Consider the following 27,117-nt stretch of genomic DNA (forward strand, 5'->3'; position numbering starts at 1 on the left):
GAGGTAGCTCTGTGGCTGACCTAGAGGTGACCTCAAATACAAACCATCCACTTACTCAGGGCAGGGAGGGAGAGCGTGATGAAGGGGGTGAACAGTTTCATGCAAGTCGTGAATGAGGTGTATTGCATAGTTTTAGAAAAGCAAGCTTGCATTGTTCAGACTGCTTTTGTCTGCCGGTGAACGAGTTCAACAGTCTATTAATTTTCCTTTCAGAAATGTTGGGTTATGTATATCTTGCAGTAATTTGTGTGACAGAATTTTTTCTTGATTATTTTCCCTCTGCAACCCAAAACATCTTGGCAAATAGGAAGCACAAGCCAAAATGATAGCCAGCACTGAAGAAGTTACATATACATCTTTAAGTATTTAACACTTAAAACTTTGTACACTTTTTCGTGTGTTTGTCTCTGTGTGTATGTATGCGCATGTGTGATGGGCATGCATGGGTCTTCATGGATGCACAATACTGTCTTTATGAGTGCATGTGTGTGTGCATGCATTTTTGCTTGCTTTCAATGTTACTATATTTTCTCTGTGTGTGCAGTGCTGTTTTCTGTATGTGTACTATACTGTGTTGTCTTAGTGTGTACTGTACGTGTTGTTTTTGTTGGATGTGTACAGTTCTGTGCATTCTCTCTGTGTCCTGTTCTATGTTTTCTTGGGGTGTACTGCTCTGTGCTTTTCCCGTGTGTACTGTACTGTGTTTTTCTCAGCATGTGCCGCTGTGTTTTCTCAGCGTGTATTAGTACTGTGTTTACTGTACCATGGTATCTGCATGTGTCCTGTACTGTACTCTGTCTACTGTACCATGGTATCTGCATGTGTCCTGTACTGTACTCTGTCTACTGTACCATGGTATCTGCATGTGTCCTGTACTGTACTCTGTCTACTGTACCATGGTATCTGTATGTGTGCTGTACTGTACTGTGTCTACTGTACCATGGTATCTGCATGTGTCCTGTACTGTACTCTGCCTACTGTACCATGGTATCTGCATGTGTGCTGTACTGTACTCTGTCTACTGTACCATGGTATCTGCATGTGTCCTGTACTGTACTCTGCCTACTGTACCATGGTATCTGCATGTGTCCTGTACTGTACTCTGCCTACTGTACCATGGTATCTGTATGTGTGCTGTACTGTACTCTGTCTACTGTACCATGGTATCTGTATGTGTGCTGTACTGTACTGTGTCTACTGTACCATGGTATCTGCATGTGTCCTGTACTGTACTCTGCCTACTGTACCATGGTATCTGTATGTGTGCTGTACTGTACTGTGTCTACTGTACCATGGTATCTGTATGTGTGCTGTACTGTACTCTGTCTACTGTACCATGGTATCTGTATGTGTGCTGTACTGTACTCTGTCTACTGTACCATGGTATCTGTATGTGTGCTGTACTGTATCTACTGTACCATGGTATCTGCATGTGTCCTGTACTGTACTCTGTCTACTGTACCATGGTATCTGCATGTGTGCTGTACTGTACTCTGTCTACTGTACCATGGTATCTGCATGTGTCCTGTACTGTACTCTGTCTACTGTACCATGGTATCTGTATGTGTGCTGTACTGTACTCTGTCTACTGTACCATGGTATCTGTATGTGTGCTGTACTGTACTCTGTCTACTGTACCATGGTATCTGTATGTGTGCTGTACTGTACTCTGTCTACTGTACCATGGTATCTGCATGTGTGCTGTACTGTACTCTGTCTACTGTACCATGGTATCTGCATGTGTCCTGTACTGTACTGTGTCTACTGTACCATGGTATCTGCATGTGTCCTGTACTGTACTCTGCCTACTGTACCATGGTATCTGCATGTGTCCTGTACTGTACTGTGTCTACTGTACCATGGTATCTGTATGTGTCCTGTACTGTACTCTGTCTACTGTACCATGGTATCTGCATGTGTCCTGTACTGTACTCTGTCTACTGTACCATGGTATCTGCATGTGTGCTGTACTGTGTTTACTGTCATCTGTATGTCTGTAATATTATGTTTTCTGTATATGTAAAATACTGTGGGGAGTTTTGTGTGTACTATCATATGTTTTCTGTATGTGTACAATACTGTGTTTTCTGTATGTTTACTACACTTTGTTTTCTGTATGTGTACAAAACTGTTCTCTCTGTGCACAAATACTGTATTTTCTGTAGTGTACTGTACTGTTTTTTATTTGTTCCGTATATGTACAATACTGTTTTCTGTTTGTGCGAAATACTGTGTTTTCTGTACATGTACTAAAATATCTGTTTGTGCATTATACTGTGTTTCCTTCATGTGTCCTATACTGTGATTTCTGTGTGTATACTTTACTGTTTTTGGTATGTATTATACAGTACTATGTTTTGTAAGTATACTCTGCTGTGTTTGTTTCTTTCATATGCTTCCTAATGGTTGGAATAACCCTTTTTTTCAGAAATCATTCAGTTCCGGTTTTCTATCTGCGATGAGATAGATCACATGATCGATATGGAGGTCCCAAAACCTTTGTCCTTCAACGACATCTCTCCACGCATGTGTGCTGAGCAGCTCACGCTCCGTGACGCAGTGAGTCATTCTTTGTTCTCTACTGTGTGTGTGCGTGTGTGTGAGAATTAAAGTGTGAGTTAATGTGTGTATGTATACATAATATGTTTGTTGTATGTTTTGTGTGTTTGAATGTCTGTGCCCAAGTATTTGAGTCTATATATATATATATATATATATATATATATATATATATATATATATATATATATATATATATATATGTGTGTGTGTGTGTGATTGCGTGTGTGTTTGTGCTGGTGTGAGTATGTGTGTGTGTAATTGTGAGTGTGCGAATGAGTGTGTGTGAATGAGCGTTTGTGAGTGAGTGATTACATATGTGTGTTTGTTGCATGTTTGTGTGTGTTTTGAGTCTCTGTGTTTGTGTGTGTGTGTGTATGTCTATGTGCAAATGTTCATCATGCATGCAGGCTTGTGCTGTAAGTGTGTGTGAGGGAGTGTGCCCATGTGCAAGCGTGTGTGTGTTGATTGTATGTGTGTGAAGTGCTGGCCTTGTCAGCAGTTCAGTTCAGTTCAGTTGCTCAAGGAGGCATCACTGCGTTCGGACAATCCTTAGATTATATGCTACACCACGCCTGCTAAGCACATGCCTGACCACCAGCGTACCCATCGCGCTTTTCAGTAGAGAACACACAGCATTCACAACACACCATACTAGTACAGCAGCACATCACACAACACCTCCTTCCCTCCAAAAAGAAAAGACAAAACCAAAAACCACAACAACAACAAAAAACCCACCCGTCATTCCATATTCTTACTTATCACCACACCCACACCCACACCCACACCCACCACCCACCACCCACACCCGCCACCCACACCAATGCCACCACCTCCCTTCACTGCCCATTCTTTGCTCTCTGTCCCCCACCCCACCCCCATCCCTCAACCACCCCCTACCCCGCCCCCCATTCAGGAGTTGTTCCGGAAGGTGGTTCCCCACCACTGCCTGGGGTCAGTGTGGGGCCGGCGGGACAAGAAAGGCAGCAACAAGGAGGCGCCCAGCGTGCAGGCCACTGTGGAGCAGTTCAACCGCGTCTCTCTCCGGGTCATCGCCACCGTGCTCCGGCAGCGAGACCTGAAAACGTCTTCCCGTGCCAAGATTCTGCTCAAGTGGATCACCATCGCTCAGGTAATGGTTTTTTTTGGGGGAGAGGGGTGTGTGCAGGGAGGTGGGTGGGTGGGGGGCGGGTCAGGGGGGCATAAACAACTTTTTGGTGTCGTGTACTGTACCATGTCAAACTGATGGAAGCTTGACCTGTCTATAAACTTCCTCCTTTCTGTGTGTGTGTGTGAATGTATGTGCGTGTGTGAGAGTATGTGTGTGTGTGGGAATGAATGTGTCAGGTTTTTCTTTGTGGTGTCGTAAAGGAATGGTTAGCATCAAGGCCTTTACGTGTGTTTCAAGCAGGTTTTTTGGCTTTGAATAAAGGTATCAAGCCTGCATTGTGTTGTATATTGCTTTTTGTTACAACAGACTTCTCTGTGTTAAATTTAGGACTGCTCTCTCCCTGGGAGGGTATCGTGCCACAATGCAGAGCCACCCATAATTGTTTATCTTTTTTTGTTGTTGTTGCTGTCTTCAAGTGCATTTGTTTTACTATCAAAGTGGATTTTTTACACAGTTTTGCCAGTAACAACCCTTTTATTGCCATGGGTTCTTTTACGCATGCTGTGTATATGCTGCACTTGGGACTTTGCTTTATCATGTCATCCGAATGTTTTATCAGCAGGCAGACACATGCATACATATGTGTGTGCAAGCATACATTCACACCCAGGTACGCAAGCACCACTACACACATTCTCATTCACTCACCTGCGCAACCATGATTCACACACTTCCTCTCATTCTACCAAGTGCAGTGAATGAGTATCTCTGAAGCACCCTGCCATGTATGCAGCCATACTCAGGGGTGGATTGCAGGTATGTTTGTTATTGTGAAAATGTAAGCTAATTACAGAATTACAATGTCTGTTGTAGTTGAAGTACACATTAGTTGCATATGTATATATAGAGAGAAAGAGAATAAATAATAAATCCAAGCCCAGATGACTTTGTTTTCCACAAAGTAATGGAGGTAGCATCAAAAAACAGTTTGGGTCAAACTTTTTACCTTTAAAACTGTATTTGCGTTATAATATGTACCGTAAAGTTCGGTCTATTGAGCGCACTGGTATATAAGCCGCACCCACTAAATTTTGAAAAAAATTGAACTTCATACACACATAAGCCGCACTGGCTTATAAGCTGCACTTATTACCGGTACCGGAACACATACCAATACTACAGAAAAGCTGTCAATACTGTAGGTTATGAAATAAACACAAGCGGAAACAACACAAAGAAAAGCAAGCGAAAATACTGCTAGTGCCACAAAAACAAAAAACAAAAATAAACACACAAAAAAATAAGATCCATAATTTAGGGATAGTCACATTTATTCAACGTCGTTCTGCTCACTGAATCCACTGAAATCTTTGTCTTCAGTGTCCATGTTGAAGAGAACCAGCACAGCTTACTCTGCCATCTTGTCACTGACTTCAGGCTCACTTTCACTTGATGAACATGAATGCAAGGTTTAGGTCGCTGCTGGTTCGTCGCTTGCACTGTCATCTGCTAGGTCAATTACCTTCAATTTGAAGGCTGCATCATAGGCATTACGTCGCGTTTTCGGCATGATGAGGGTGTGTACTTGAGCAGAGTAGAACTGAATGCTGATCTGAAGGCTTTAATGTGTGCAGATTTGATTTTTAAAACGTGAACAGTTAGCACACTAACCTGAAGCTCATCCAAAAATTCATGGACAGAAATCATGATTTTGGTGAGTTGAAGGACAGCTAAGAATAGACGAGAACGTGACACTCCCAGGATCATTAAAATCCTCAGATAAGCCGCATCATTGTATTAGCCGCAGAGGTAGAAGCTGGGAGAAAAAGTCACGGCTTATAGACCGAACTTTACAGTACATTATGTGTTGTTACAGTCAGAGGATAAGTGAGTGAGAGATTTTGCGTGTTGCAGGAATTACGTGAGCTGAAGAATTTTTCATCCCTCAGAGCTATTTTGTCGGGTCTTCAGTCCCATTCAGTCTACCGACTGCGTAAATGTTGGTCTGCTGTTCCCAAGTAAGTCCATGGCTGCTGTTTGTTTGTTTCTTTCTTTGATTTTTTTTCCTTCAAGTTCTTGAATGTGTGTGCGTGCATGAGTATGTGTGTGTGGATGTGTGCGCATTTTACATTATGTATTTATATCTGTCATTTAATGCCCTACGCTCAGCTTATATCACAGATTGACATAAGCTTTCATTTGGGCCAGCAGCAAAGTGAGAGCTGTATGATCAATGTTTTTTTCCATGACAATGGGAAGTCATTTACAGCTTTGTCTTTTGTGAAGGACTATGACTCTGAAACTAGGAGGCAAGATTGCACTGGCTCTTAGTGCTGCAGTCTTGGAGGCTAGTTGCCCTTTGGGAACCATCCCAGTGCTGACTGTCTGAAAACTCTCTTGGCTGAGAGAATGGGGATGTAACTTGGGCAAGACATTTTCCACTGATCAGATTCTAGATCAGATAGTTAGGACAGCAGTTGCCTTCTCTGCTGTTCTGATGGTCATTGCCGGACATGACTGACTGGGGCTTTAGCAAAACAAGAGGGGGAGCTGGGTGGAAGGTTTAGACCAAACTTCAGGGAATGTGAACGGGACACAGCATCAGGAGTGGTTCAGATCTGAACGACACTCGCATTTTGGATCAGTGCGTTGCCCAAGCTGGTGTGATTTATGTTGAACAGAACACAGAATACATGTATTGAAGGCATCAGCTTTTGAGAAAGTCTTTTCATTTAGAGGTGCCGTACTGAGGCAAAACTGTGTGCAGCAGTGACTCTGTGGAAAAGTTTTGTTATTTTCACATGACCACATGTGTAAGTGATTGTACACATTATAATTAGCTGTGAGCTTTTGTAAATCTGGAGTAGTATCTGTGGGATTTTTTCTTTCTTTTTTTTTTTTATATATTTTTTGTCTCTACAAGTGACTGAGCATATTACACCAACACAGCTGCCAACCATTACAGATTTTCTGACTTTTTTTTTTTTTACAGATTTAAATCCTCACTTCAAAATTATCATTTTCAGCATTAATGAAAACTTTAAGGATTACAAAATTTTGAGATAAAATTTGAAAAATCTTGCAATCTTGTGTGTGTGTGTGTGTGATTTCAGAGAAACTGTGGTGCTTTTTGAAGAGCTTTCTGATATTTTCTCCGGTGATAATAACCAGCTCAACTCTCGTGAACTGCTGATGAAGGTTTGTCAGATCATCTTTGTGAATGATGAAGATTGATAATACATTATGATAGAGGGAATGATAATTTGTTGAGATCATTAGATGATATGATAAACTGAGGAATCATCTGTCAGTTGTGATCATCAAGTCAGTCTATTGAGATCATCAAATGATATGATTGACTGAAGAATCATGTTTAAGTTGTGATTATGGAGTGATTATTAATAACAATCACCCCTACATGCCACAGAATCATATATAATTGTGTTACTCAGATCTTCAAAAGTGTAATTGTCACCCTAAAATACTGTCCTTTATGTGATATAGTCCTAATATCACAGAAGAACAATTGGCACACACTCTTGAGACTTTACATTTCATGTATGGTTGTGCCCTGCTGTGCTGATAGTCACTGTGACACTAACCATTGTTTTCCCTTCCCACTGCTGTGCTGATAGTCACATTTGCACCATCTGCTGTTTTCCTTTCCCACTATTGTGCTGATAGTCACAATGATACCCACTGTTGTTTTCCCATCTCACTGCTGTGTTGATAGTCACTGTGATAGCAAATAGTTTTCCCTTCCCACTGCTGTGCTGATAAATCACTGGGACACCATGTTTGTTTTCCCTTCCTACTGCTGTGTTGATACTCACTGTGACACCTCGGTTATTTTTTCTTCCCACTGCTGTGTTGATACTCATTGTGTATCACAGTTGTTTACACTTTCCACTGCTGTGTTGATACTGTGACACCACGGTTGTTTTTTCCTTCCCACTGCTGTGTTTTTAGTCACTGTGTTGTCTCTGTTGTTTGCCCTTTCTTCTGCTGTGTTGATACTCAGTGTGTTATCACACATGTTTATCTTTCCTCTGCTGTGCTGATAGTCACTGTGTTACCACTGTTGCTGTGTTGATGCTGTGTTATCACTGTTGTTTACCCTTTCTTCTGCTGTGCTGATAATCACTGTGTAATCAAGGTTGCTTACCCTTTCCACTGCTGTGTTCATATTCACTGTGTTACCACTGATGTTTACCTTTTCCTCTGCTGTGCTGATAGTCACCGTGATATCATGGTTGCAGGAAGCCACTGCTAAATTCCCTGATCTGGAGTCGCAGAATAAGACGTTGAAGAGGAAGAACTTGCAGAAACGTCGATCGTGGATTGACAATGTGAGTGAGCTTATTCAGTTTTTCTGTCATGCATCCTGCATTGCCAGCTTTTTTTGTTTGTTTGGGTTTTTTTTCCTTGGTTGGTTTGTTTGTTATAAAGGTGTTTTTTTTTCTTTTTCAAGTTTTTGAAATTTTGAGATGACGGGTGTAATAGCCGAATGGTTAAAGCGTTGGACTTTCAGTCTGAGGGTCCCGGGTTCAAATCTCGGTGACGGCGCCTGGTGGGTAAAGGGTGGAGATTTTTCCGATCTCCCAGGTCAGCGTATGTGCAGACCCGCTAGTTCCTGAACCCCCTTTGTGTGTATACGCAAGCAAAAGATCAAATACGCACATTAAAGATCCTGTAATCCATGTCAGCGTTCGGTGGGTTATGGAAACAAGAACATACCCAGCATGCACACCCCCGAAAGCGGAGTATGGCTGCCTACTTGGTGGGGTAAAAACGGTCATACACGTAAAAGCCCACTCGTGTATATACGAGTGAACGTGGGAGTTGCAGCCCACAAACAAAGAAGAAAAAGGAGATGAAAATGTTGTATGAAGTTAAGGACAGAGGTGAGGAGAGATTTCATCATCTGTATGCCTGTCCCCACATTACCCCCACACCGCACGGATTGGCCTGACCAGTCATCTGCGCACCCACAGATCTCAACCCACCCACCCCCAGGATGACTAGATGTCCTCGTTGATCCCGACGGACGAACCACACCCTGACACATGCACACACACATGTCCACAAACAGCTCACATGCATACACAGCACACATGTGGAGTGATGGTCCGGTGGCTCCGCGTCCGCCTAGGAAGCAAGAGAATCACAAAGCACAGGGTCAGATCCCACACTTGCCAGAGTTTTCTTCCCATCCACTAGACCTTGAGTGGTGGTCTTGATGCTAATTGTTTGGATGAGACATTAAACCGAGGTCCTGCATGCAGAATACACTTTGAGGACGTAAAAGAACCCATGGCAACAAAAGGGTTGTCCCTTTCAAAACTTTCACAAAAAAACCCAACAACAACAACAACAAAATTCCAGTGTGTTAGTGCAACATATGTATTTGTGGACAGAAAAAAGGAAAAGAAAAAAAAGGGAAGTGCTGCATTGTGGCGACTTTCTATGGGGAGAGCAGCCTGAATGTCACACAGAGCAATCTGTTGTGATGAAAACGTCATACAGTACAATACAGCGCAATGCAATGCAGTGCAGTACAGTACATTCTGATGTGACAAAACGTGATGCCATATGGAATGATACAGTGCAGTACAATGCAGTACAGTACAGCACAATACAGTATGATATGATACATCACAGTACAGTTCAGTACAGTACAGTGTGCTACAATCCAGAACAGTACAACGTAATACAGTACAGTGGAGTGTAATAGATACAACACTGTACAATACAGCACAGTACAGCGCTTTTAGTTCAACACAATACACAACACAACACCGACACAACTCAACACCACACCACACCACACCACACCACACCACACCACACCAACACCAACACCAACATGACACAGCAAGACGCAACACAAACACAACACAAACTCAATCACAACACTCAAACACAACACAGAATATCAACACCACCACCACCCGTTCCTCAGGGCACGGTGCAGGGCACGGTGCCCTACCTGGGCACGTTCCTGACGGACCTGACGATGCTGGACACGGCCATGCCCGACCTGACGGAGGACGGGCTCATCAACTTCGACAAGCGTCGCAAGGAGTTTGAGGTGCTGGCGCAACTGCGGCTGCTGCAGTCGGCCGCCCAGATCTACACTCTGCAGTTCGAGCCCCGCTTCTGGGTCTGGTTCGATTCCCTGAGGGTGTTCACAGACACGGAGAGGTACATTAATTTTCGGGGTGGAGGGGGTGGGATGGTGGGGTTAGGAAGAGGGGGGGTGTGGAATTGTGGGGAGGGGTTGGGTTGGAGGGGGAAGAGGAGGGGGGTTGGGGGGGGGGGATGGAAGTAAGGGGTTGAGTGGGTGGAGGGGGAATGGTTTGCTTGGAGGGTGGGGGGAATGGTAAGTTTGGGTTGAGTTGGAGGGGGGGGGGGAATGGTAGGTTTGGGTTGAGTTGGAGGAGGGTGGGGGAATGGTAGGTTTGGGTTGAGTTGGAGGGGAGGAGGGGGGATGGTTTGGTTGGAGGGTGGTAGGGGAATGGTAGGTTTGGGTTGGGTTGGAGGGTGGGGGGGGGAGATGGTAGGTTTGGGTTGGGTTGGAGGGTGGTAGGGGGGGTATGGTAAAGTGTGGAATGTCATGATGTCAGAGCATGCATTGTCATTACTAAGAGAGTGGGGTTTCATGATTTCGAGCGTTGAATGTCATGATATAAGAACACGAACATGTGAGGGACCTTTGGCGTCACTGATGCGTGTTGGACGTGTGTGTTCCAACAGTCACGACCTGTCCTGTGCCATCGAGCCCCCCTCAGAGAGCGTGGCCAAGATCAAGAAAAAGTCAGCCAGGTGAGTTTGGGTCTCCTGCATTTGGTTGTGGACAGGTTACCTCCCCTACCCTGCTCCCCTACTCCACCCCCACACCTCAACCTCCCCTCCTTCCTCCCATTGTCCATGACTACCTCTTTCTCCCGCCCCTCACACTCACTTGTTCTGTTGTGTGCGTGTGGAGGGTGCATATTTTTGTGTTGATTCTATGCGTGAATCTGTGAAGTGTGTGTGTGTATGCATGTGAATGTGTGTGTGTTTGTGTGGTTTGGTACATGTGTTTGTGTGCATGGTGTGATATGTAAGCATTATGTGTTAATGGATATATGTATGTACACATCGGGATAGAGACTTTCTTGAATGGAAACTTGATTACAGTATACATGTGAAATATTCAGTCTTGTAAGCATTTGATAAAAAAGGCATTTTTATGTATGCAATGTATATTCTTGCATTTTGTGCATAAATGAAAATGCATGCTGAAGAAAATTGAATAGTTGCATTGTGTCGAAAAAAAATTGCATTTTGAAACTGTCAGTGCATTTTATTTTTCTCCAACAGATAGCATTTTCAGCTGTTTGCATTACTTCATTTTTCCGTCTGTGGACTGGTTGTATGTATGTGTTTGTGTGCTGCTGTATGATGATGTGAGCAGTTGCATTGGTATGTGTGTGACTGTTTGATCTTTCTGTGTACATAAGTGTGTCTGCATGTGTGCGTTTGGCTGTGTGCGTGTTGATGCGTTGGGTTTTTCTTTTGTTCATCTGCATACACAATGACACGCTCATATTGTGCACACTATATATATAAACGCACTCTCCCACCCCCCTTAAAAAGAAGCAACAGCAACACCATTTAAGCTGTACATGGCTTTATCCTCCCTGTGATTTGATTGCAGACGTATATCGATGACCACACCACACATCCCAGTTTTCGCACTTCCTTTGTCCACCCCACTGTTCCCCCCACCCACACACACACATCCACTGTTGTGTTGTTTTCTGTCCCGAATTGAAACAGCTTTGCCATGAGGGCGCGTTCAGAGTTGAAGGCGGGGGCGTCTGTCTTGCGATACTACACATGGTAACTTGTGCTCCGCCAGCGTATTTTCTCTCTCAGCGTACTCACTTTAACCACGTTTGTAACCCCCCACCCCCTGTCGCTAGGAAGGAAAGAGGCTTTGATGAAGAGCATCTGAGTAACCATGCGTGCATTGTGTGTCGCTTTCGGAAGATGTCTGTCTCATATAGGGCAGTGTGTTTCAAGCTGTCTCTAGATGTGGAAATGTATTGAAAAGGTTTCTAAGAGTAACCAAGTAATCCGCAGAATATTAATCATCTGACTTCTCCAACAGGCTTAGCTGCTTTGCACACTGCTCTTGTTGTCTCTGTTTTTCTTTCTCTCTCTCTCTCTCTCTCTCTCTCTCTCTCTCTCTCCAGCCATCTCTCTCTCTCTCTCCATCTCCATCTCTCTCTCTCCACATCCATCTCTCTCTCTCCATCCATCTCTCTCCATCCATCTCTCTCTCTCCATCCATCTCTCTCTCTCTCTCTCTCTCTCTCTCCATCCATCTCTCTTTCTCTCTCTCTCTCTCTCTCTCTCTCTCTCTCTCTCCCATCCATCCCTTTCTCATTGTGTCACATCCCTCTCTCTCTTTCTTCTGTCTTTTTTCATGCTATCCCTTCTTTTGTAACTCTGACTTTCTCTCACTTTCTCTCTCTTTTTCTCTCTTTACCTCTATGTTTTTCCTTTGTCTCTTTCTCCTTTCTCTGTCACTCCCTCCCTCTGTCTGTCTCTTTCTCCTTTCTCTGTCACTCCCTCCCTCTGTCTGTCTCTTTCTCCTTTCTCTGTCACTCCCTCCCTCTGTCTCTTTCTCCTTTCTCTGTCACTCCCTCCCTCTGTCTCTTTCTCCTTTCTCTGTCCCTCCCTCTGTCTGTCTCTTTCTCCTTTCTCTGTCACTCCCTCCCTCTGTCTCTTTCTCCTTTCTCTGTCACTCCCTCCCTCTGTCTGTCTCTTTCTCCTTTCTCTGTCACTCCCTCCCTCTGTCTGTCTCTTTCTCCTTTCTCTGTCCCTCCCTCCCTCCCTCTGTCTGTCTCTTTCTCCTTTCTCTGTCCCTCCCTCCCTCCCTCTGTCTGTCTCTTTCTCCTTTCTCTGTCCCTCCCTCCCTCCCTCTGTCTGTCTCTTTCTCCTTTCTCTGCCACTCCCTCCCTCTGTCTGTCTCTTTCTCCTTTCTCTGTCCCTCCCTCCCTCCCTCTGTCTGTCTCTGTCTTCTTTCTCTGTCACTCCCTCCCTCTGTCTGTCTCTTTCTCCTTTCTCTGTCCCTCCCTCCCTCCCTCTGTCTGTCTCTTTCTCCTTTCTCTGTCACTCCCTCCCTCTGTCTGTCTCTTTCTCCTTTCTCTGTCACTCCCTCCCTCTGTCTGTCTCTTTCTCCTTTCTCTGTCACTCCCTCCCTCCCTCTGTCTCTTTCTCCTTTCTCTGTCCCTCCCTCCCTCTGTCTGTCTCTTTCTCCTTTCTCTGTCACTCCCTCCCTCTGTCTGTCTCTTTCTCCTTTCTCTGTCACTCCCTCCCTCTGTCTGTCTCTTTCTCCTTTCTCTGTCCCTCCCTCCCTCCCTCTGTCTGTCTCTTTCTCCTTTCTCTGTCCCTCCCTCCCTCTGTCTGTCTCTTTCTCCTTTCTCTGTCACTCCCTCCCTCTGTCTCTTTCTCCTTTCTCTGTCACTCCCTCCCTCTGTCTCTTTCTCCTTTCTCTGTCCCTCCCTCCCTCTGTCTGTCTCTTTCTCCTTTCTCTGTCACTCCCTCCCTCTGTCTCTTTCTCCTCTCTCTGTCACTCCCTCCCTTTGTCTGTCTCTTTCTCCTTTCTCTGTCACTCCCTCTGTCTGTCTCTTTCTCCTTTCTCTGTCACTCCCTCCCTCCCTCTGTCTCTTTCTCCTTTCTCTGTCACTCCCTCCCTCTGTCTGTCTCTTTCTCCTTTCTCTGTCCCTCCCTCCTTCTGTCTCTTTCTCCTTTCTCTGTCCCTCCCTCACTCTTTCTGTCCTTGCCCTCTCCATTTCTCTCCTCTCTTTTCTGAAACCCTTTCTGGCTGGCTGTCATCTTTTAAAATGTACATTTCATTACCCCACCCCCACCCCCACCCCTTCTGCCCTCATCCCTCTCCCTTACACCTCCTATCCCCTTCACCCCCCCTGCCCTGCCCCCACCCCTGCTGTATTCCTGGCATTTGTATTCATTTGTCTCTCTTTTGTGTGTGAGTGTGTGGATGTGTGTGTGTGTGAGTGTGTGGATGTGTGTGTGTGTGTGTGTGTGTGTGTGTGTGTGTTTCTGTCTGATCCCTGTCTATCCACCTTACACACCCATGCGCCTCCCCCCCCCCCCCACATTTTCTCTCTGGTTCTTGTGTTGTCCAATCCCTCTTCTCTCTCCCCCCCACTCCCCCCCACCCCCACCCCCGCCCCCTCAACCCCACTCCTGCCTCACTTCCATTCCACCTCTGATTTCGTTTTATTTGTTTCACCCCACCCCCCTTTCCCGCTTTTGTTTTGTCTCTCTTTTTTTTTTCTGTGCCTGTGTGTAACCAGGAGTTTCAGTACCACTGACTAATACTGATTCCCAGTGCACGTACCACTAACGTGCACACTTTTAAAACACTACCTGAAGAGTCTGATTTTGGCGCCTCTCTGCTTCCTTGACCTCTGCAGAACAGCAGTGCCATTTTGGCTTCAAATCATGTCACTTCAGTAGAACTTCTTGTGCCAGTTCAGCTTAAAGCTCTTGTCATTTCAGTAGAACGTCTATGGCATTTCAACTTGAACATGTGCCATTTCAGCAGAACAGCTGTGCCTTCTCAGCATAAATCTGTGTCATTTTAGCCAGAAGCTGTACCATATCAGCAGAACAGCAGTGGCCTTTCAGCCTAAGCTGAGCGAATTCAGCTGAAAGCTGTACTATTTTTGCTGTAAGCTGTGCCATTTCAGCTGCAAGTTATGCCATTTCAGCTGAAAGCTGTGCCATTTCAGCTGTAAGTTGTGTCATTCAGCTGTAATCTGGAACTGGAAAGCAGTAAGCTGTGCCATTTTGGCTTTATTCTTTGTCATTTCAACAGAAGAGCTGTGCCTCTTGAGCAGTGCCTCTTGTGCTTTTTTCGGTGAAAGCTCTGCCGTTTCAGCTGTAAGCTGTCAGTTCAGTAATATGCTTTGTCAGTTCAGCAGTAAGATGCACCTTTTCAGCTGAAAGGTGTGCCATTCCAGCAGGACAGCCATATCATTTCAGCCATAGTTTCCAAGTTGCTGCTTGTAATTCAAAAAATAGTCAGTGGACAACGCTCTTTTCGCAGTTCACACGAGAAACGGTATATGATTCATGCATTTATGCGTTTAAACATTGTTGAAAGCAACGTAGCAAACACAGATTGTCAGTACTGTGCTTCATTTGTTGTCAGTGGGTGCAGACTGATCCATACATGCTACACCACATCTGCTTATAAACGGGGGAAAAAAAAAAAAAAGGAGCAGATGCTTGACATGAATAAAAACCCGGTATGTTGGCCAGGCCTTGAGAGCCTGCCCTCAGTTTGTATAAAACGGCCTTTAGACTGCCATGCAAGCTGTTCTCAAATGGCGGATACTTCACCCCCCTGCCACTGCCACGAAAGCCGTACCCAAACAATAACTAAACATCATCTCTGTCTTGTGAAAGCTTTTAGCTTGTTTTGGAATTATTGTAGTGGTAGCTTTAGCCTCGCCAGAGTTCCCCCGACTCTGTGATGAAATGGAAACACTCTGCGTCATGTGTGTATTGTAATGCTTATGTGGTTTATATATTCATCTAATCACAAGAAAATGTATTTTCTGTATTTGTCCATTCATTTTCCTTTCAGAAAATATACACTTTTACCCATGCCAGTTGATAAATTAATCCAGATTTTTTTTCTACACATACCCAGCTTTTTATGAAAAATTCCCTGGTAAATAGGATTCAGTTATTTGCCAAGGGGCATGCTAAGGGTTATATAAAATGAAATTAAATAAATAAACAAGTAAGTACATACATAAGAATATATAACAAAAACTATAGATATGTAGGAGGCAAATGATGGTTAAAAAAAAAAAAAAAAAAATTGGCCATGATCAGTGAACCTGTGTGCACCCACTCACACACACACATGCACATTTGCACAAGCATGTAAATGCACTCACGTACACACACACACACACACACACACACACACACACACACCCCGATTCACAACACACTGTGTCGTTGACAACAACAGACCTGTTCTCTTGTGATGTCACATAGACAACAGCATTTTTTTTTCTTCACCTTCTTTCTTTCTTACGTTGCGTTCTCTTGCTCTCTGCATCCCTCTTGAGCAGCATTTGTGGCACCAAGGTTCGACAGCCAGGTTCTAGCCTTTACTCTTGCTTTGCACGTAGACCGCGCTTTGCTTCCGATTCATGGCTTGCTAAGCCACAGCCAGTGTCTCCTCGGTGAGTGTGGCTCCGCTGTCTTTTCCTAGCCACTCTTTGGGGGCTTTTGCTTTTTTTTTTTTTTTTTTCTTTTTTTTTCTTTTTTTTTTTGCTTTCATTTTTTTTTTTTTTTATAATTTTTGTTTTTTTGCCCTCCTAATGATTTGTTTTGTAAGCAAAATTGCATCTCTTTGGTGTTTTATTGCTGGGTTGTTTTTTTTTTGTTTTTTTTTTTTTGTCTTTCAGTGTTTGTAAATGTTAGATCAGAGCCCAACAGACAGCAGAGCTGGATATCACAGGTTGTTGTTGTTTTTTAGAGAGAGTCCTGAAAGTCTGGAAAAGTCTTGGAAAAATATGTCTGTTTTTTGTATACACTGGGAATTTTTATCATCCCATTCAACCCTGTGGAGCTGACCGCCTTGGCGGGCTTCCCTGCCACATTGGTGCAGAGAGAACGCAGAAAATATACTGTTTTTCATCCAGATTGCGTGTGTGCACGTCCGGAAGTACTGTAGAAGTTAGTTCGGATTCCTTGCAGTTAATGCACATGTTGGAACATGAAACCGTTTTCGTGAGACGAATTTGATGCCAGAGCAGTGTTTGGGTGCAAGGCTCAGTGAGTTAAAACCTTGACCAAAACCATTCCACAAAGAGTTCAATGCATTTGAAAAAAAGTATCAGAAACTGACGAAGATTGAGCATCAATACCTGGATACATCTGTCAATCACTTTTGTCAGCGGTGTAGCAAACACTTTTTTTTTTTTATTGTTTCGATCTGTGTTTGGTATGGAAAATATTCCATCAGGTCTGACTCAGTGTTTGGGATGGAAAATATTCCATCAGGTCTGACTCAGTGTTTGGAATGGAAAATATTCCATCAGGTCTGACTCAGTGTTTGGAATGGAAAATATTCCATCAGGTCTGATTCAGTGTTTGGAATGGAAAATATTCCATCAGGTCTGACTCAGTGTTTGGAATGGAAAATATTCCATCAGGTCTGACTCAGTGTTCTGAATGGAAAATATTCCATCAGGTCTGATTCAGTGTTTGGAATGGAAAATATTCCATCCGGTCTGATTCAGTGTTCGGAATGGAAAATATTCCATCAGGTCTGATTCAGTGTTTGGAATGGAAAATATTCCATCAGGTCTGATTCAGTGTTTGGAATGGAAAATATTCCATCAGGTCTGACTCAGTGTTCTGAATGGAAAATATTCCATCAGGTCTGATTCAGTGTTCGGAATGGAAAATATTCCATCAGGTCTGATTCAGTGTTTGGAATGGAAAATATTCCATCAGGTCTGATTAAGTGTTTGGAATGGAAAATATTCCATCAGGTCTGATTCAGTGTTTGGAATGGAAAATATTCCATCAGGTCTGGAAAAGATCTGGAAAAAATTTGCAGTGGGTGGGTGGGGCAGAAAGAAACGATACTTTTTAATGTTTAAATCGCAGACGGAAATAGCAGTTTCTGTTCATCCCATTACGCGTGGTTTTCAGAATGGCAGAACTCTTCAAGAGTTGTGGTTTGGTTCCTTTTGTTGTTGTTATGTGTGTTGGGAGTGGTAGACATTCAGCTTCAGCAGATTTTTTGGTTTCTGTCCAGGCCTTTCACACAGAAAACTGGAACAACGTGCAGTTAGTTATGAACATGATGTTGAGGTGATTGATGAAGAGCGAGTTTAGGGAAGGTTAACAGTGGCAGAAGAGGAGGATTGGGCCCTGCCTTCCTTAACAAGCTGTAGACACAGTGAATATGAAATCACCGCCTATATGCTGCTTCTGGTTTTTCTTTCTTTTGTGCAAAATTTCATTATAGTTTGGTTCTTAATGACTGCCAAGTTAAACCGATCTCTCAGTCAAAGAAGGCTACTCACTTGCGTAGTTTTCGTCGGCTTCTTATTATTGTGTTAGATTTAAGACAAAGGCATGTGATTTGAATCGGTGTTGCTTGTGGCTGTGCTAGCCGTTGGTTTGAATTACTATAAGTGCCGGAATTATTGTGTGCCTTTGTCTTAAAACGAGCAAGAGTACTTATTCATTGTTCAGTGTTTTCTCCTCTCTTCGTATGACTCGGTTTGTTTTGTTTTTTTTACCATCTTGCTGATGCTCAGAATTTCTACGCATGAGAAGTGTGTATCGTTCTGCTAATAACATTTTGCATGCTGTGTACTTTGCAAATTGTTTAGCTTTCACAAAGTAAAGTGCCAGCTGATGTTAGCCAGCATTTGTATTTCTTTCCTCTCTTTGTCTCTCCATCTATCTTCTCATCCCTCTCTTTTCATTGTTCTTTTCGCCTTTAGGATAGCTTTGTGATCTTTGTGTTGTTGTTGTGTATCTTTAACTTTCACAACGGCTGTGTGATCTTTGTGTTGTTGTTGTGTATCTTTAACTTTCACAACGGCTGTGTGATCTTTGTGTTGTTGTTGTGTATCTTTAACTTTCACAACGGCTGTGTGATCTTTGTGTTGTTGTTGTGTATCTTTAACTTTCACAACGGCTGTGTGATCTTTCTGTTGTTGTTGTGTATCTTTAAGATAATTTTCATGACAGCTGTGTGGTCTTTCTTATGTTGTGCATCTTTAACTTTCATGACTTCATGACAGCTGTGTGTTCTTTCTTATGTTGTGCATCTGTAACTTTCATGACTTCATGACAGCTGTGTGTTCTTTCTGTTGTTGTGCATCTGTAACTTTCATGACTTCATGACTGCTGTGTGTTCATTCTTATGTTGTGCATCTTTAACTTTCATGACTTCATGACAGCTGTGTGGTCTTTCTTATGTTGTGCATCTTTAACTTTCATGACTTCATGACAGCTGTGTGTTCTTTCTTATGTTGTGCATCTGTAACTTTCATGACTTCACAACTGCTGTGTGGTCTTTCTTATGTTGTGCATCTGTAACTTTCATGACTTCATGACTGCTGTGTGGTCTTTCTTATGTTGTGCATCTGTAACTTTCATGACTTCATGACAGCTGTGTGGTCTTTCTTATGTTGTGCATCTGTAACTTTCATGACTTCATGACAGCTGTGTGGTCTTTCTTATGTTGTGCATCTGTAACTTTCATGACTTCATGACTGCTGTGTGGTCTTTCTTATGTTGTGCATCTGTAACTTTCATGACTTCATGACTGCTGTGTGGTCTTTCTTATGTTGTGCATCTGTAACTTTCATGACTTCACAACTGCTGTGTGGTCTTTCTTATGTTGTTGTGTATGTTTAACTTTCGTTATTGTTTTTCGTTTGTTTTGTTTTTTTGTCTTTTTTTGTGTGTGTTTTGTAGCGTTCTTGTTTTTGTGTATGTTTTCTTTGCCTTGCAAATAGAAGTCTGTGTGTGAAAATACAGCCCATGGTTCAGAGGAGAATGCTGCCATTCTCTGTCTGTCTCTCTGTCTGTCTGTCTGTCTCTACTTTGGAAATTGTTAAGCTTTTATTGAAGCTTTGATTCGCTTTCAGTAAGTTTTGCGTTGAATTTTCAGAAAGTTTTTGTTGGATGTTTTGCAGTCATTGGATTGATTCGTTTATGTTTGTTTATCTATGGTATTTTAAATTTCTTTATTTTCTTATCTGTTTAGTCATTTGTAACTGTATTGTGTGTGCGTCGAATATATGGATGGTTGGATGAATACATGCATGCATGCATGTATGAATGTATATATGTATTGTATGTATGAGTTTGTATGCGCATATGTGTTTATTGTGTATGATTGTGAGTTGAGGACGGAGTGTGTTTCGTTTGCATGTGTATGTGGATTACAAAGCGCTTTGTGCAATGTGGAAAGCGCTGAGGAATGTCCAGTTATTATTATTATTAGTAGTAGTATTTATTTGGTGAGAGCATGATGTAAAGAAGCTTTCAGCGTATCCATTTTACCCTCAGTAAAACTAGTTTGTCATTGTCATTCCTTTCTCTCTCTCTCTTCCTTGCTTTCTTTCAGAAAAAGTTTTTTCTTTTCTATTCTGTTCTACCATTTGTTTCATTTTATTCCATCTTTCTTTTCGTGCTGTCTTTCTTTCTTTCTTACCTTGTCTTTTTGGGTTTTTTTTTTCTTTTTCCGTTCTTGTTAGCTTGTGCTGCATGTGTGTGTGTGTCGCTGTCAGTAGTGTTTTTTGTGTGGTTGTCTTCACACAGTATTTAATTGGAAATGTGGTTTTTGTGTCGTTGGTTATTTCGAAGGGTATTTAATCAGGAACATGTTTTTTGTTGTTGTGTTGTTTGAGGTTTTATTTTTGACTCACTTGTGTAAACAAAGTGAGTCAGTGTTATAACCCAGTGTTCGGTTGTCTGTCTGTGTGTGTGTGTGTGTATGTATGTGTGTCTGTGGTAAACTTCAACATTGCCATTTTCTCTGGAAATACTCCGTCTGCCAATACTAAATTTGGCTTAAACATTGTATGAAAAAAAAAATCTTCACAGTCATACTAATAATCAGTTGTAACTCTCCCGAATGAAGCTGTATTTCCAGATCATCAACAGTTTATTTTGTTGAGATTCGTTCCAAAATCCAAAAATTCTAAAAACCGCATCCCACTGAGTAAGGCCTACTAGAACTGTGTAGAAGGTAGGTTGTGTTCAAAGACGACATGTCCTTGTTTTTCTTGTTCACAATGAAAAGGAAAGAAATACAAATTCTGGACAGAACACATACAGTGATACTAACTACACCATTGACATGTTCACTGCACACAGATATTCTAAAGTGGACACAGAATAAACTGGAATGAACATAAATGAAAAATTGAATTGATTGTTCTCTCAGCCCATTGTAGACTGGTTTGTGCAGATCTAGAGATCTGCCATGTGTTGCGATGTGCTTGAAGTGATTGCAATGTCTCCTTTACCACCGAAATAAAAGAATAATCGAGATATATTGAAACACACAAAAACATGCTTTAAACTGTGTTATTACATCCAGCGCAATGACGTTTGTTTATCACATGAAGAAGAAAAACAACAACATTGCTTTGAATATTAAATTTAGGCAAATAATATCAGATGCGCCGCAGCAGTGTGGAACAGTCAGCTTGCTTCAGAACTGAACATGCAACGTTCCATCCCGCTCACATGCTTTTTTTTTTCCTCTTCCAAGCTAGTTTTATATTGATGTTTAATACAGAACACTTTTTAACATTTTTTTTTATCAATTTTTTTTTCTCTGCATGATTCCTTTACTTGATAAAGCGTGAAGCACAAGTGAGTCTTGAAGGCTTTGCCTCTTGTTGATTGATTGACTGACTCAGTGACTGACACCATTGTGTTGCTGAGCTGTGATTGATACATGTATCTCAATTTGTGTCAGGCCTAGTGTCATACAATAATGATGTATAGAATAGAATAGAATATATCTTTATTACCAAGTGCACCGGGGTCACAAGGAATATTGGGGGGTGGGGGGGATAGTACATAATGAGATATGAACATGAATCGAAAATCATACACAAACACAAATACAGTAGAAATTAGGATACATACAAGTGCATATCAATATAAAAACTTGTGCATACTCACACATGCACGCACTGCACACACACACACACACACACACACACACACGCACATGCACACACACACTCACACACACACACACACACACACACACACACACAAACTCTCACACACACACACACACACACACACACACACACACACACACATTTGAACAGAAGCTGAATAATGAATATATATATGTATATATTCATTTATTATATATCATATATATTCATATTAGATATGTGTGTGTGTGTGTGTGTGTGTGTGTGTGTGTGTGTGGAGTATAATGATATTCAGTTTGCTAGCAATGTTGTTATGAATGTCCAAAAAGCACGAATTGTTATCAAGTTATGTGTATGGTGACATTTTGTATGCATCTGTTTAGCTGGCATCTCTAAGTCTTCTCTCGGAAGATATGTCTTGTTTCTTACAGATTGGATACACTGAAACATAAGGATGAAAAAAAGTCGTTTTCTTGATTTATAGATAAACTTTTTGAGTCATGAGCTCAGCTCTTTTTATTGATTAAAGACCATCTCCACCCCCAGAAATGTATTTGTTTATAAATGTATCGTGTGCAGCTCCATTTGGAATTTATTAGAATTTGATTGTACACACACACACACAGCTCAGTAGCTCAAGGAGGCGTCACTGCGTTCGGACAAATCCATATACGCTACACCACATCTGCCAAGCAGATGCCTGACCAGCAGCGTAACCCAACGCGCTTAGTCAGGCCTTGAGGGGAAAAAAAAAGAAAAAAGAAAAAAAAAGGTGAATAAATGTTAGATAAGCTTACACAAATAAATAAATAAATAATAAATAATAACTATAATGTAAAAAAAACAAAACAAAAAAAAACCCAAAAAAACCAACCATATAATATATACAATATATACATATAATCCATTTATTATGTGTGTACTTATCATTTATTTTTTGGCTGATGCTTCACAACATTTCTTTCTAGATGCATTCACCCATGACATTATCAGTGCTAACGTACATGAAAGATGTCTTAAAAACAATATTATGTTTATCAGAGATTTAGAAATTGTGTAGTGTGTTTTACGAAACTAGAGTAATGTTTACAACACCTCCAAGCAGTGCGTTTACTTTGATGGAATCATGTCTGTGATATTGTTGTGTAATGTGTTTGATATAACACTGGATAATGAGTTGAGTGGTGTCATGTGTTTGATATAACACTGGATAATGAGTTGAGTGGCGTAATGTGTTTGATATAACACTGGATAAGGAGTTGAGTGGTGTAATGTGTTTGATATAACACTGGATAATGAGTTGAGTGGTGTAATGTGTTTGATATAACACTGGATAATGAGTTGAGTGGAGTCATGTTTACAGTGTCTGTGTGTAGTGTGTTTCATGGAACCATGTTTCTGATATCTCCGTGTAATGTGTTTGGTAGAACTCTTGTGTTATCTGTTTGATAGAACACTGCGTAGTGTGTTTGATGAAACTCTGTGTAATGTGTTTGATAGAACTGTGTGAAATGTGTTTGATAGAACTGTGTGTAATGTGTTTGATAGAACTCTGTGTAATGTGTTTAGCGGAGTTATGTTTACGGTTTCTCTGTGTGGTGTGTTTAACTGAGTCACTTCCGAAAAGCGTATCTTGTTACTGGAAACAAAAATGATTCATATTACTTCAATACAATGATCAGGTGGTGTGTAGTAGTTATATAGGCCCATACGCAGAATCAAATTGAAAAGACTGTGTTATAGTATGAGCCTGTTTGTGCCCTCTAACCCAGAAGATAGATTTTAGATTTCTTATTATGCTAAAAGTGTTTTTAAGCTAAAAGAAAAAAAGAAAGCAGTTGTTTGTAGTATTTCTGACCAACAGCTGTTTTCATTTTGGGACACAAAGTGGCAAACAGCACATATTGGTGTTTGTAATATCTCCAGCCAACAACTGTTTTCAGTCTGGGACACAAACCGGCCAAGTACGAAGGCACATCGAGCGCAGCACGCCTGGGTTTGTTCTGCGGCTCGGAAGGACGCAACAGTATATCCAGCATCCCCGACACCATAGCTGCCTCCATTGGTCCTCTGGTCAGTACTTCTGGACGGCTGAAGACGATTGTGTTGACAGCGACAGTGTGAAGAAGAGGTCTTCTCACTTTGTATGTACAGGGCGGAACGTTAACTCTTTTGTTTTCACTTACCCAGTCAACCAAGTGCATGGAAAATTCACTTGGCAGGATGTGTTTTTATTGTGTGCTCCACCTTCTTAGTACGGGGGCCAAAAGCACTAACAGTGAAGATGGGGTGGAAAAAAAAAAACGAGACGAAAATCAGCACCAGAGGGTACTATGATTTAGACTTACAAACAAGACAAATGAAATGTGTTCATGACAAAGCACACAAACATGCACACACACACACACAAATCTGAAAGGAATTCCTTATCAATTAAAACGTCACGAAAAGAAACGTTTAAAACTAAAGACGTCACACACCAATACTATTGGGACGCCTTTTTAGACAAGAAATATTTAAGAGCTTTAGAAATGCCATGGATAAAAACTCAACTTGTTCAAATAGAACAAATGTATATTCACATCTTTGCTGATGAGCTTTTCCAGATGTGAAATCCATATGGATGTATTCAACTGATATTTGCATGTGGCATTCTCACCTGCAGTTTGTAAACTTTTTAATGTTTTCCAACCGGTGCTCTGATCTTTATAAAGGATGTCGCTGATTTAATTCCCAAGATCATTTGTGTACATTTGTTTCTTTCGTCTTAACAGTCTAATATAGATTCTGTGTTTGGAAAAATATTTTTTGCACAGGGATTTATTATATGAATGCCTATTTATGGCATTCAGTGTTGATCTAAGATCTTTCCTGTGTTCATAACATTCACTATCAAACCATTTTTTAATGTTTCTTCTTTTGCTATTACGAACGTTTGTTTTCTTCCTTAGACTTATATTAGCCGCAGATTTCATCATTTGTGTAAAATTATTCACGGTATTGTTTAGTGCTAGTTTAGAAATAACGGTTTCATTTTCAGTGTACGTATCAAAGACAAAAAATCAGAAATGAACTTAAAAAGAGTCAAACAGATGAGAGTTTGCTTTCGAATATCAACTTGACAATATCAAACAAAGAAATCAAGAAAGCGTGCAAGCATCAAAAAAATAATAAATATCCAGGATTGAACGGCATTACAAACAAAATGGTCAAAACAAATCTTCCAATAACTATCCATATCATTCAAAAAATGTTTAACATTATTTTCGCGCAAGGTATATATCCAGAATGTTGGAAAAATGGTTTAAACATTCCATTGTATAAAAATGGGAACCCGGGAGATACAAATAGTTATAGGGAAATAACCTTAACCAATACCTTGGGAAAAGTATTCTGCACAATATTAGATAATCGAATGACTGAGTACCTAGAACAAGGTAAACACCTGACGAAATAACAAAATAACAAATTGGATTTCGGAAACACTACAGAACAACTGATAAAATCTCTATTCTAAAAAAGACCATTAATGAAGTAAAAAAGTTAAAAAAGGTAGATTATACGGTTGTTTTGTGGATTTTGAAAAAGCCTTTGATAATGTTTGGCACGATGCTTTGTTCCTAAAGTTGAAAAGAATGGGCATAACTGGAAAATGCTTTGATATGATTAAAGACATGTATGATAATTCCAAAATTCAAATAAATTCATATGATGGTCTCAGCAGATAAATAACTGTATAGAAGGGTGTACAACAGGGCAATACACTAAGCCCAACTTTATTTAATATTTTTATAAATGACATTATAAAATATATGGAAAGTAATGATTCTCCAAAATTCAATACTGTTTCACCCTGCAGTGTACCATGTTTACTTTATGGTGGTGATCTGGTTATTCTGTCTTTAACAAGAAAAGGATTGCAACAAAAATTGCATAATTTGAACACATATTGCCATAGCTGGGGATCAAAAATTAATAAGAGAAAAAACGAAAGTGGTAATCTTTACAAGATCTGACCCAAAAACACCAATATATTTTTACTGTGGGGAAGAAAAAGTACAAACAGCAGAAGAATATAAATATTTAGGAGTTCTATTCCACAAAACTGGAAGCCTGATAAGAGCACAGGAACACCTAACTAAACAAGCAAACAAAGCATTGCATACTTTACGAAGAACATTAAAAAATAACAACATCAATCCAGGTACCGTAACTAAGCTGTATGATACAACAATTTTTAAAAGTTATTCAAAATTCGAATAACACGGGAAAAATTCCCAGTCAGGTGATGCTAACAGATGATGAATATATACAAACAAGATTAGGGAAATTTGTTTATGAATGCTGTTGAAATTTATTGCATCAATTGATTAATTAATTGTGTATTTTCCATTCATTCATTTATTTACCTTCACTTGTCTTATAAACCTTAAGGTTTCATGACAATAAAATCTATTCTATTCTATTCACACACACACACACACACACACACACACACACACACACACACATTCTTACATACATACATACATATATATACATATACCTCCCACCCCCGCCCCCTTAGACATTGATGAAAGCAGATCCCATAGACATCCATGAAAGCAGATTTGTGCAGATGTGTCTTTTGACCAGATTTAAACTGGGAATTCCTTTCAGCTTGGCAAACTTTGACAGGAAAGTGGGGTTTTTTTTGTTTGTTTGTTTTTTTGTGTGTTTTTTTTGTGTGTGTTTTTTTTTCTGCTGCCCCGTCATCTGCACCGTTTCAGTGGCATTACTCCCTTGCCACTCATACCGAGTCCCCTAAACACAGCCACACCCGGGTTCGTCTGTCACACTACCAGCGTCGGCAGTCCGCAGGGAACTATCGATATTAGGTTGCCAGGAGGCCATACACCAGAAGAGACCCTGCACTGCTGCTGAGTCACTTCAGTGTCCAGTGGTGCCTGTTCTGATTTAACGTACTTAGGACAGCACCTACTAAGCGCCTTACTAACGACAATAATGGCTTAGTCACGGAGCCAGACTGAGTGAGCTTCCCTCCCAGTGTGGAGACTGCCACCGCATCCCTCCAACAACAGCCCTCCATGAATCTACCGACACTTGTCAAGAAAGTTTATTCCAGGTGACAGAACCAAGATACAAAAAGGGCACACTGTTGTTATAATTTCTTTTTACCATGTGGGATGCAGAGAACTCGTTAAGTCAGCAGATAATTGTAATGAACAGGATAGAACATGAGGCTGAACAAGCTGAGACAAGTTACTGAGGGGATGTGCCAGGAAAAAAAACAACAGCATTGAAACACATGCAAGAAATGTTGTAACTGATTCTCTGAGCGATAGGAAGCCACAGGAGTTCAGCCAGCAGAAGTTTTTAGTGTTTGTTTTTTGGTTGTTGTTTTTGGTTGTTGTTGAAAGCCTTGAAGACTAACATTTGAGTGATGTTTTTATTTTGTTTTGTTGTTGTTGTTGTTGTCTAGATGTCTCACTCGTCCTCCACATCGTCGGTGCTGTCGTCAGACAGCGACACGCAGTCGGCCTTCCGCACCTCGGACAGCTGCGTCATACGCGTCAGTCTCCACACTTCCCAGGAGTCCTCCGACGTCAAGACTCACGTCTATAAAAGTATCATGGTCAGTGTTCACACATACAGAGATGCAGACGCAGATGATTTCTTCAT

General features: G+C 41.4%; 1 protein-coding gene across 3 annotated transcripts in view; it reads left to right on the top strand.

Annotated features, from left to right (window-relative positions):
- Nucleotides 1-27,117, top strand: part of LOC143290013 (ral guanine nucleotide dissociation stimulator-like 1) — a 44,600-nt gene that overhangs the window by 13,402 nt on the left and 4,081 nt on the right. For 2 of the 3 annotated variants that reach the window (XM_076599328.1, XM_076599329.1), the window contains exons 6-15: nucleotides 2,429-2,559; nucleotides 3,479-3,694; nucleotides 5,588-5,691; nucleotides 6,787-6,871; nucleotides 7,933-8,022; nucleotides 9,636-9,877; nucleotides 10,430-10,498; nucleotides 11,498-11,560; nucleotides 23,379-23,508; nucleotides 26,918-27,070. In XM_076599328.1, the coding sequence (XP_076455443.1) occupies nucleotides 2,429-2,559; nucleotides 3,479-3,694; nucleotides 5,588-5,691; nucleotides 6,787-6,871; nucleotides 7,933-8,022; nucleotides 9,636-9,877; nucleotides 10,430-10,498; nucleotides 11,498-11,560; nucleotides 23,379-23,508; nucleotides 26,918-27,070 (1,283 nt within the window). The remainder of the gene's footprint in view (nucleotides 1-2,428; nucleotides 2,560-3,478; nucleotides 3,695-5,587; nucleotides 5,692-6,786; nucleotides 6,872-7,932; nucleotides 8,023-9,635; nucleotides 9,878-10,429; nucleotides 10,499-11,497; nucleotides 11,561-23,378; nucleotides 23,509-26,917; nucleotides 27,071-27,117) is intronic. The other variant, XM_076599330.1, reaches the window with a different exon arrangement.

This window comes from Babylonia areolata, chromosome 14 (genome assembly GCF_041734735.1).
Source record: "Babylonia areolata isolate BAREFJ2019XMU chromosome 14, ASM4173473v1, whole genome shotgun sequence".
Taxonomy (NCBI): domain Eukaryota; kingdom Metazoa; phylum Mollusca; class Gastropoda; order Neogastropoda; family Buccinidae; genus Babylonia; species Babylonia areolata.